Source organism: Electrophorus electricus, chromosome 24 (assembly GCF_041902795.1).
Source record: "Electrophorus electricus isolate QZ-2024a chromosome 24, ASM4190279v1, whole genome shotgun sequence".
Lineage (NCBI taxonomy): Eukaryota > Metazoa > Chordata > Actinopteri > Gymnotiformes > Gymnotidae > Electrophorus > Electrophorus electricus.
Genome location: NC_137520.1, coordinates 440,520 through 452,500, shown reverse-complemented (window position 1 = coordinate 452,500; position 11,981 = coordinate 440,520). Strand labels below are relative to the sequence as shown.

Sequence of the window (11,981 nt, the reverse complement as noted above, 5' to 3'; positions counted from 1 at the left end):
AAACATTACAACATAAAATATAAATAATTACAATGTAAATACAAAGGGAAAAGTAACCTGATGCTTGCCAAGTAGTGAGTATATATTTGTCTGTACTGTTAAAACTCAGATCCTGCCAAATACATTCATCTATATTCATATTCTGGTGAAGTTCTTGCCAAACAGCGAATATTCTCGGTCAGACCTTTGCAGGTTTGCTTTTCCATCAGTCATCATTATTCAACTGTCTTACAATCAACTGAATGTCTTGGGAAATGAACTGGTATAAATCAAACCAAAAGGCGAACAAAAGGAAATGAGTAAAAATGTTAAAAGCAATAAACAGAATTTAGAAAACAATTTCTAAATGTGTATTCTATACTCAACTGGTCCTTGTTTCCCTTTTTATTTATGTACATAAAATATTTTATTTGAGTATTTATTTGAAGGGCTTTATCTTTTTATGAAGGCCTTTTGATCCATTTAATAGCCATTAGCAAACTTTTTAAAAAACTGGAGGAAAAGTCACTAAAATAGTGAATAAATGTCCTGCACTATGAACTATGAGCTAAGACACCTCATGTACTTATAGTGTCTTCCTTGCATTCCTCCTTATCCAGAACCCGACCTGAACCCACAGAATGTGAGGAGTGAGTCCACTGACCCAGACAGCATGGCCATCGCATGGGAGGTAGGCACCTTAAGGGAAAAAATATAGTTTGTTCTGTTTTTACGATCACGCCGAGTTCGCGCGGGGACACGCCCCTTCTGAGTCTGAGCGGGGACACGCCCCTTCTGAGTCTGAGCGGGGACACGCCCCTTCTGAGTCTGAGCGGGGACACGCCCCTTCCGAGTCCAAGCGGGGACGCGCCCCTGCCGAGTCCGAGCGGGGACACGCCCCCTTTTGAGTCTGTGCGGGGACACGCCCCTTCCAAGTCCAAGCGGGGACGCGCCCCTTCCGAGTCCGAGCGGGGACGCGCCCCTGCCGAGTCCGAGCGGGGACGCGCCCCTGCCGAGTCCGAGCGGGGACGCGCCCCTTCCGAGTCCGAGCGGGGACACGCCCCTGCCGAGCCCTTCAGTGATCTCCACCTGCAGCACACAGTGATGTGTCAGGAAGTCTCTCACACAGCCCTGTGTCTCCCCTTCAGGAGATTGACGCGAGGCACTTCAACGGTCCAGGTTTCAGGTACAAGGTGTCGTGGCGTGAAGCTTCCAGCACGGACTCCAAGTGGCAGCACACGTTTGTGTCTCACCCGCCGTTCACTGTCAACAACACCGGCACCTTCACAGCCTTCGAGATCAAGGTGCAGGCGGAGAATGCCAAAGGCAGTGCTCCCAGCCCTGCGCCCTCTATTGGACACTCAGGAGAAGACAGTACGATGACGTCTTACCACTCACATGTTTGTTGTCTACACCCATTTCATGTCACGATAAATTACAGTCAACTAAAACTCGCAGGTCGTCTTATTTTTATTTACCATTTATGTTGTTTGTTTTCATTTCCTTAATATGTATTTATGTTTTATTTAATACATAGTATAATACAATTATAGTATTACAGTATAATACAATTAGTGTACTATAGTATAATACTGCTATAGTACCGTAGTATAATACAATTATATTACTATAGTATAATACAATTACAGCACTGTAGTATAATACAATTATAGTACTATAGTATAATACAATTATAGCACTGTAGTATAATACAATTATAGCACTGTAGTATAATACAATTATAGTACTATCGTACAATACAATTATAGCACCGTAGTATAATACAATTATAGCACTGTAGTATAATACAATTATAGTACTATAGTATAATACTAGCAAGTCCCGTTCAGTATTACGGTACTGAAGTCCAGTTCAATATTATAGTACTGAATCCTAGGTCAGTACTCTAATAGATCAACTTCTCCTAGATCTAATTCCAATGAACACTCTCACCCTTCAGCTCCCTTGGATGCGCCCACTGACGTGAGCATAACCCAGCTCAACAGCACTGCCTGTTCTGTGAGGTGGAGTCCTGTCAGCAGAGAGTCTGTGCGTGGACACTTACTGGGCTATAAGGTATGTCAACATGCCAAAATTGTCCTTAACTTACATAAAGTTTGAGTAAGTTATTACAGCATTAGTTATAGTACAGGTTACACACACGTAAGTTTATGTATGCTGTTATAACATTACAGGGTTGCATGACAAACATATGTAAGTTAATTTAAGTTAATCAGGTAATTTAAGAGCATCAGGTATAGTGTTGCATGTTATATATATATGTAAGTTTATGTATCATCTACAGAACTTACTTTTACTCAGCAGTATTGCTCTTACATTAGTTTATGAGTGTGTGTGTGTGGGTGTGTGTGTGTGTGTGTGTGTGTGTGAATAGATCTATCTGAGGAGACTGGGGTCAAAGGGCAGCAGTTATCACCATGGCAAAAGGAGGCGTGTGCTGACGTTGGTGCAGGAGATGGACAGAGTGATGGAGAAACAGGACAAGGAGGAGCAGACGTTCCTGGTCCTTGGTGATAGAAAAGAGGAGGAGATTCTGACAAACCTGGAGTTCTACTCCGATTATGAGCTGTCAGTCAGAGCGCTCAACGGCAAAGGGGAGGGGCCTCATTCTGAACTCGTCCATTTTAGCACACCAGAAGGAGGTGAGGAGACTTAAATCTGCAAACCACACATGGACGGCAGTTTTGGCGCCGCCTCCTTCATTCCATAATGATGCACATTAATGTACTATTGCCACCTGAGATGTCTAGTAAGTTCACAGTATACTGCAGGTACCATGTCTGTGCATGTAAGATTTTAATTAAAACGCAATGTGCTGTCTTGTGTTTTCACGTGTTTTCCTGAGATGTCATGAGCCTCTTACCCACCTTCCTCTCCAGCTCCTGGCCCGCCCTCTTTCTTGAGATTCGAGAGTCCGTCCGAGACTGAGCTGACGCTCTTCTGGAGACATCCACTGAAGACAAACGGGGTGTTGAAAGGTTACGTTCTTCAGTACCAAGAGTGTAGGTCATGACTCACTCACAGCCTGCCTCAGTTCTGCTAGCAGTCTGCCACAGCCTCCGGTCCAAAATCTGAGCCTTGAATTCTGTAATTACTGGGGGTTCATTTATGTCAACAAAGGTGTTCAAATCACAACTTTCCAGATTCAGATACTACAGTCTAAGCACCCTGTCTTTACTTGGGAATGTCAATACAGTGATAGGTAATAACATATATTAATACACTGAGTTGTAATAACACATATCAGTACACTGAGTGGTAATAACACATATCAATACACTGAGCGGTAATAACACATATCAATACACTGAGCGGTAATAGCACATAGCAGTGCAGTGAGTGGTAATAGCACATAGCAGTGCAGTGAGTGGTACTAACACATAGCAGTGCAGTGAGTGGTAATAACACATAGCAGTGCAGTGAGTGGTACTAACACTTAGCAGTGCACTGAGTGGTAATAACACATATCAATACACTGAGCGGTAATAACACATATCAATACACTGAGCGGTAATAGCACATAGCAGTGCAGTGAGTGGTAATAGCACATAGCAGTGCAGTGAGTGGTACTAACACATAGCAGTGCAGTGAGTGGTACTAACACTTAGCAGTGCACTGAGTGGTAATAACACATATCAATACACTGAGCGGTAATAACACATATCAATACACTGAGCGGTAATAGCACATAGCAGTGCAGTGAGTGGTACTAACACATAGCAGTGCAGTGAGTGGTACTAACACATAGCAGTGCAGTGAGTGGTACTAACAACATAGCAGTGCAGTGAGTGGTAATAACACATAGCAGTGCAGTGAGTGGTACTAACACTTAGCAGTGCAATGAGTGGTAATAACACATATCAATACACTGAGCGGTAATAACACATATCAATAGACTGAGCGGTAATAGCACATAGCAGTGCAGTGAGTGGTAATAGCACATAGCAGTGCAGTGAGTGGTAATAACACATAGTAGTGCAGTGAGTGGTAATAGCACATAGCAGTGCAGTGAGTGGTACTAACAACATAGCAGTGCAGTGAGTGGTACTAACAACATAGCAGTGCAATGAGTGGTACTAACACATAGCAGTGCAGTGAGTGGTAATAGCACATAGCAGTGCAATGAGTGGTAATAACACATAGCAGTGCAGTGAGTGGTAATAGCACATAGCAGTGCAGTGAGTGGTAATAACACATAGCAGTGCAGTGAGTGGTAATAGCACATAGCAGTGCAGTGAGTGGTAATAACACATAGCAGTGCAGTGAGTGGTAATAGCACATAGCAGTGCAGTGAGTGGTAATAACACATAGCAGTGCAGTGAGTGATAATAACTAATAACACATAGCAGTGCAGTGAGTGTTAATAGCACATAGCAGTGCAGTGAGTGGTAATAGCATATAGCAGTGCAGTGAGTGGTAATAACACATAGCAGTGCAGTGAGTGGTAGGTTTTGTTGACTGCTGTTCTCTTGGCCGGGTCTCTAGTTCAAGAGAATATACCCAGCACGCTGCAGATGGTGAACATCGACCCTGAAGCCACAAGCTTCCGTCTGGGGTACCTGGAGCCCAGGGGACATTACCTCTTCTACCTGAGTGCCTTCACCAGCGCCGGGGAGGGGGAAGCTGTCAAATTCACTGGCACCACCCTGCTGGATGGAGGTGAAGCTGGACTTTTCCCATTTCATTTCATTAACAGCTGCCACAGCTGGCCACTAACTCTCATTTGTCGATTCTGTGGTTACAGGCCAGATTTTGAATATAGCTACTAAATAATTCACACTAGTTACTGAATAATATGGATTAATAGCTAAATGCTCATTTTGGACCTTAAACGTCTGTTCTGTATGTGAACGCTAATGCTTGCACCTCTCCTGTCTGCGTTATCCAGTACCACCAACCTCTGTCAACATGACTATAGGAGAAACGGCCGTCAACCTGAGCTGGGTCCCAGGGGACAGACACCGAAATGTTGGCTTCGCCATCCACTACCTGATTAAGAACGGTGAGGCATATTAGTGGGTCACTACTTAAAGACTTCATTAGACTTCATGAAACCTTCACAACATGCATAACTCCTTCATAGATGTACATATGACTTTTTATTCTGTACTGGAATATTTACATTAAACTGAATTCATTGGAATTTTATAACATTGGGTTTGTTTTATACAGTTAGGTCTGATAAACTGTTTAAGAGCTTTCCTCATAAAGCACGCCTCACTCATAAAACACTCCCTCACTTATAAAACACTCCTTTACACATAAAGAACTCCTCACTCATAAAGCACTCCTCACTTGTAAAGCACTCCTCACTCGTAAAGCACTCCTCACTCGTAAAGCTCTCCTCACTCGTAAAGCACTCCTCACTCGTAAAGCACTCCTCACTCATAAAGCTCTCCTCACTCGTAAAGCTCTCCTCACTCGTAAAGCTCTCCTCACTCGTAAAGCACTCCTCACTCGTAAAGCTCTCCTCACTCGTAAAGCTCTCCTCACTCGTAAAGCACTCCTCACTCGTAAAGCACTCCTCACTCATAAAGCACTCCTCACTCGTAAAGCACTCCTCACTCGTAAAGCCCCTCTCACTCATAAAGCACTCCTCACTCGTAAAGCACTCCTCACTCGTAAAGCCCCTCTCACTCATAAAGCACTCCTCACTCGTAAAGCACTCCTCACTCATAAAGCACTCCTCACTCATAAAGCACTCCTCACTCATAAAGCACTCCTCACTCATAAAGCACTCCTCACTCATAAAGCTCTCCTCACTCATAAAGCACTCCTCACTCATAAAGCACTCCTCACTCATAAAGCTCTCCTCACTCATAAAGCACTCCTCACTCCTAAAGCACTCCTCACTCGTAAAGCACTCCTCACTCGTAAAGCACTCCTCACTCATAAAGAACTCCTCTGCATTCTCTGAGCTCTCCCGTTCTGACTACCACACACTCCTCTGAAGTGTCAGTGTTGCCATAGTAGCCGTGGCTGTGATTATTATTATTATTCTTTGCTGTTGTTCTTTTCTGCTGTAATCTATTAACCTATTTATGAATCTATTGTAAAGTCTCTGTAAAGCATCTGAGAAGCTGTATGTAAATTAAATGCATTATGATTAATATTACTGAATTCATAACCACTCCCAAAGACATATGTGGATGTGTAATTGTGTGTGTGTGTGTGCGTGTGTGTGTGTGTATATGTATGTGTGTGTGTGTGTGTGAATGCGGGCGTGCTTGTGTTTGTGTGTGTGTGTGCGTGTGTGTGTGTGGTGTACGCGTGTGTGTGTGCGCGTGCGTGTGTGTGCATATGCGTGTGTGTGTGTGCGTACGTGTGTGCGTGTGTGTGTGTGTGTGTGTGTGCGTGTGCGTGTGTGTGATGTGTGTGTGTGGTGTGTGTGTGTGTGTGTGTATATGTGTGTGTGTGTGCGCGTGTGTGCATGTGTGTGCGTGTGTGTGCGTGCGTGTGTGTGCGTGTGCGTGTGTGTGGTGTGTGTGTGGTGTGCGTGTGCATGTGTGTGTGCATGTGTGTGCGTGTGTGTGCGTGTGCGTGTGTGCGTGCGTGCGTGCGTGTGTGTGTGCGTGCGTGCGTGTGTGCGTGCGTGCGTGTGTGCGTGTGCGTGCGTGCGTGTGTGTGTGCGCGTGCGTGTGTGTGTGTGTGCGCGTGCGTGTGTGTGTGTGTGCGCGTGCGTGTGTGTGTTAGCTGGTGGTGAATGGGAGGAATCGGAGCAGGTGAATTCCACTCAGGGCTTCTACCAGCTCCAGGGCCTGAAGCCTGGCACTCATTACATTCTGGAGATCCGTCTCTACAACGCCACCTACTGGAGCCAGGACCTAATGACAAGTGGACCAGGCAGGGCAGCAGTGGACACACCAGTCACCTTTCAGCCTTAAACATCAAACTTAATACTGATATTTACTGTCATTTACTGTCATGTACTGCAACTATTCTCATGCTTTTCCCTCTTCTGCTCTGCCCTCGCCCCCATCCTGGTTACCCCCCCACCCACATAACCCCACCCACCCACCCGCCCACCCCTGTGTCTGCCCTCAGAGCTCTTGGAGGTCCAGAGCGGCTTTGCCACCCAGGGCTGGTTCATCGGACTCATCAGCGCCCTGGTGCTTCTCCTGCTCATCTTCATCATCCTCTGCCTCATCAAAAAAAGCAAGGGAGGCAAATATTCAGGTAACACAGGCCCCGCCCCTGGAGGCTGGTGGGAGGGGCCTACAGGCTGGCGTGACGTTCTCACCCACGCACCGACGCTGAGGCTCAGTGGCCATGCTGTCGGGGTGCTTTGAGTTTGCGGCTTAAGCGTCTGTTTGCCTTTTGCAGTTAACAGCAAAGAGGAAGGGCAGGTGGACTCAGAGGCAAGACCCATGAAGGATGAGACATTCGGAGAATACCGGTGGGTCCCGGGCCGCGGTTCTGATCAGATTTGAAATCTGGGAAACATTTACAGATCCCAGAGATTTAAGACGGAGTGAGAATATCACTGCACACTGAGAGAACTTTATTCTTCTGTCATGTTATGTGTTTGCTGCAAATACTAACACTAAGATTTAATAACGACGACATGTCATTTGTTCCAAATGCTGACACAATGCAGATCTCTAGAGAGGTGAGTGTAATCGATCTGTCAGCGTCCACGCGTCGCCTCCGCCTCCGAAACTGTCCCCTGACACACTGTCTCCTCCTGTCTCCACGTCAGCGACAACGAGGAGAAGCGTTCTGCAAGCCAGCACTCCCTGTGCGTGCAGAGTAACCGCGCCAGCGACGACAGCCTGGCCGAGTACGGCGGCAGCGTCGACATCCAGTTCAACGAGGACGGCTCCTTCATCGGCCAGTACAGCGGTCGCCGGGACGCGCACGGCCACGGCGACCACGACAGCTCCGGCACCGCCTCTCCCATCAACCCCAACATGCCTCCGCCCAGTATCAGCTTCCCCAGCTCAGTCACCGGCATCCTGGGAGGGAACTGAGCCCACACCCTCTTCACTGGTGTTGGCCAATGGGCTGAGAGGTTGACCTCACTGACCTTCTGCTGCCATTCATTCACCTTTCAGATTTGATTGTGACATCGCTTGAGTGTAAGAACACCTTCTGCTACCGACGACCTTCATAACACACAAAACGACTGGAACTGCCCTGACGCTACAACACACAAGCACACACACACTCACACCCAAGGGCTTGTTTAAAGGCATGGATAGACTCCAGAGAAGTAATGTATGTGTGTGTGTGTGTGTGTGTGTGTGTGTGTGTGTGTGTGTGCGTGTGTGTGTGTGTTTGTGTGTCTGTGTATGTGTGTGTTACAGTAACTGCTCTAATGCCCTAACCACTATAAACTGGAGAGCTAAACCAGTATTGTCAGGTAATCCAGTTGGCATTGCTAATAGTTTGGTCACCAGTTCTGTCAAACTCATGAAAGCCCGCCTCAGATACAGAGCGCTCTTAAGTCATCTTTTACGGAGAACATCCTGGAACTCACAGTCCAGCATGTGAAGGTTTACACGTCCTATCAGAAGTAAGACACAGATGCCATTTCTCCTAAAAACATCAGCAAATGATCACGTCAAGGAAAAATCAGGTTAGTCTATCCAGACCTTAAGAGTCCTGCAACCAGAACAACACGCACCTGTCTGTCAATCGTAATGAAGGAAGCAGACAACATTCCACAGTACTTTTTCTGACAGCTGTTTACAGAGGCCAGCTCTATTCTCCTCTGGGTTTACAGCCGGGAGGGAGAGATATCTGCTCGGATCTCCCGATGGTCCATTACCCTTTCCACCTCCTGGCTCGTGCCTGCCTTCCCATTGCTAGCTCACCTTTCCTCACCTGCAGCATTCCTGGGAATGCTCCTGAGTAGTATATTCCTGGGAATGCTCAGGTGTAGTACATGCCAGGGTTCTGGGTAAGGGCACAGGCAGGCTTATATCCAATCCTAAATTGAACTGAGGCCTTAATTCTAATTCAAAATCTATAATGTTTAATGCATTTTAAGGATTTTATTATATCATGCTGCAAACAAATAGTTTGCAATGCACTATTCCAAAACATAAATTAATATTAGTTTGTTAACATATCGCATATCACAGTTTCACCAGGGGAGCTCACCAAGTGTGGCACTTTGATTCTTTTGCGTCTTGTTGTTGGCCTGAGTCACGGATCTTTGGCATGAAACTGAGAGGAGGCGCTGGTCTTTCTCTGCCTTGTGCAAACGTTCTTCCGAAACTTCGCAGCAAACTGCACAAGAGGTGACAGGCAACTGGAATGTGAACGCAGTGGGATGCAAAAGAGCTAAACTGAGAGAGCGAGCGAGAGCGAGCGAGAGAGAGAGGGAGAGAGGGAGAGCGAGCGAGAGCGAGAGGGAGAGAGAAGGTAGTCAGTCAAAAGGTCAAATGACGAACCAATACAGTCGTTTTATCTCACAGGAAAACGAAACATCTTTATGTACTTCATTTTTGTTTTTCATGGAGTTTTATCATTTATGCATGTTTTTTAATTATTTTTATTTTACTATAAATGTTATTATATTGAATATTTTTTATAAACACATTGGATATATTTTTGTTGGTTAATGTTTGGTTAATCTGGAATGCAGTACTTCTGAATTGTTAGTTTATTGTTACTGTGTTTTATTGTTCTTCTGTTCCATGGAGAATATGGTTTGATTTATCTACTCACGTGCACACTATGGTCCTTGTACATCTGAATAGCTTGCGGTCGCCAGTTCCAAGTACACATACGTAGAGCAAAGGTTTAGACAATATTACAACCAGTGTGTTACATATTATGTCCAATAGTACCATATTGTACTATAATACTGTTTTAATCCCATATGCATACGTTGTCGGTCATGACTGTTTCTCTGACATGTATGGTTCCTACATATGTATCTCATTTTGAACCATCAGCACAAATTCAAGAATGAATTTGTATCATTAGCAGTGTATTGTCATCCAAAGAGTGGTGTGTATTTAACATAGTGTATGTGTTCAATCCATATAGGACAAGCTCATAAAAGTACATTCAGCAGCCGCACTGGATCCAAACGTTGTGCTTCCTGTGCTTTTACTTGGTCGACAGGCTAAGCGCTTTTCTACGTCTGCTGCAGCTGCTCAACCGCGCGAGGGAGCGCTCGCGCTCCTCCGCATTCGTCCCGTTCGTCGTCCGTGGACCGCGATAACGCCGCGTGCGCGTCGCCGTGGCGCGTGCTGCCAAAACGGTCGCGAGGCCCGCGTGCGCGCAGCTGCAAGCTGCTGGGTGAGAAAAGAGAACCAGAGATGCAACGAAGGAGAAGTCTGGTTACCAGTTATCACCTTTTGAATGTAAATAAGGATCGTCAGTAGGCGTTTAGCTTTTATTTCTCCCTGAAGGATTTCACTTTAAGCATATTTATACACATACACGCATTCCATTAGTGTTTCAATGACATTCCTTATTTTCCTATTTCTCATGTTTATATGACTTTTAGAATATTAGGAAAGAATCAGGAGGGAATCCAACTTTTTTGCTTTCTAAATAAAAACATGAATCTTAGCTATTATTATGTACAATTAATGAAGCGCATTTTAAGCAATGTCATTTACGCTGCTGGAGGGTAGCGGTGGCAGAACCTGGTCTGTAGGGGGCGCTATGAAGAATTACTGATCCATTGAATAAATGGTATGAAAATATAAAACGTGAATGGCCATTTAGTGGACCGAGACATACGGAGGATTTTTAAGCTTCTTTTTTGTTCAAAATATAATTTTTAAGCTTGTTTTTGTTCAAAATATCATAAGAACCATGAAAAGTCTGCAGTCCCTGTTCCGGACCGTCCGCCGGCCAACAGTCTGAACCCTGGCACGGTTATTTAATAGATCTGCTTTTCTTCTTAAGCGCCATTCTGTCCATTTGACCAAAACGCACAGTGACAACCCACTGGTTGAAGTCGGACGCATGATAAACATGAAAACTACCGTAGATCCAGTCTCAAGATGTAGTCAATACAAACAAATCATTAGATATATATTTTTTCATATGAAGAAAACTTGCTATGAAAAACCAGTGGGTTTGCATGATGTATGTTTGGTACATGATGGTGATGTAACTTATAGCAGACTCTGCCCACTGTACTCTCCAGCTGAGTTTTTTTTTTTTTTGGGGGGGGGGGGTATTGTATGTAATCTTCCTTTTACCACCTTGTTTTTGGAAAAAAAAAAGTGAAAAAGACAATAAAAAATGAGCAGTAATCTAAAGTCTGTTAAGAGATTGCAGTTATGAAGACACAAGAGAGGTCAGAAGGACACGTGCTGTCCAGTACCTGTCCAGTACCAGTATTTGATCATGTAAAGGTCAAACGCATGGCAGGATGACCCGCAAGCAGTGTATCCAAAGGTCACCAAGGTCACCCAGTCCTTGGGCGCAGTAACATCATACCTGCTAACTGGATTATGTGCTGTATCTAAATATTAATGAATAAAAAGACATCAAGAAAACCCAATTATGTGTTATTGTCTTGTTGTTTTTTCCAGAAAGATTTGGGTTACAGCTTCGTGAACATAAATAACATTACACTTCAGATTTTAGAGCATATTTTTAATAGTACTTTTAAATAAGGAAAATGATAACTGACTGTGTGGAGAGTAAACTGCAGATATTGGGCCAATAGCAAGTGGCATCATTTCTGCAGTGTTTACTTCCTAGTTTATATGCTCAGTAAAGGTTTCTCAGTTTCATCACAGCCCCTGCAGACAGCCCCAGACGGCTGGACGGTCACTTAACGTCACGGTGTGGGTTATCTTTGGATGTCTGTCACTGTGGGTGGGGCATCAGTTATAGCCCAGACCCAGGAGTATGAGGCTATGAGATAGAGGCACGTTCTCTGAGTGTGCGGTCGAGGATGTGGAGTGTGTTTGGTCAGCTTTGTTCCCCAGAGGGAAGGAACACAGAAAACCTGAAGGTGTTATCAAATGCTGACATTTGAAGCGACACTGAAATGGGTTTTT

At 44.9% G+C, this 11,981-nt stretch overlaps 1 protein-coding gene across 5 annotated transcripts in view; it reads left to right on the top strand.

Moving 5' to 3' along the window:
• The window catches only part of l1camb (L1 cell adhesion molecule, paralog b), a 49,455-nt gene extending 37,979 nt beyond the window's left edge, over positions 1–11,476 (top strand). For 4 of the 5 annotated variants that reach the window (XM_081707156.1, XM_035522458.2, XM_081707155.1 and 1 more), the window contains 11 exons: positions 600–670; positions 1,128–1,353; positions 1,940–2,055; positions 2,375–2,642; positions 2,880–3,002; positions 4,486–4,659; positions 4,889–5,002; positions 6,694–6,843; positions 7,045–7,176; positions 7,324–7,396; positions 7,700–11,476. In XM_081707156.1, the coding sequence (XP_081563282.1) occupies positions 600–670; positions 1,128–1,353; positions 1,940–2,055; positions 2,375–2,642; positions 2,880–3,002; positions 4,486–4,659; positions 4,889–5,002; positions 6,694–6,843; positions 7,045–7,176; positions 7,324–7,396; positions 7,700–7,970 (1,718 nt within the window). In that variant the 3' untranslated portion in view covers positions 7,971–11,476. Of the gene's footprint in view, positions 1–599; positions 671–1,127; positions 1,354–1,939; positions 2,056–2,374; positions 2,643–2,879; positions 3,003–4,485; positions 4,660–4,888; positions 5,003–6,693; positions 6,844–7,044; positions 7,177–7,323; positions 7,397–7,597 lie in introns of all 5 variants that reach the window. The other variant, XM_081707157.1, reaches the window with a different exon arrangement.
• Positions 11,477–11,981: the final 505 nt, after the last annotated feature.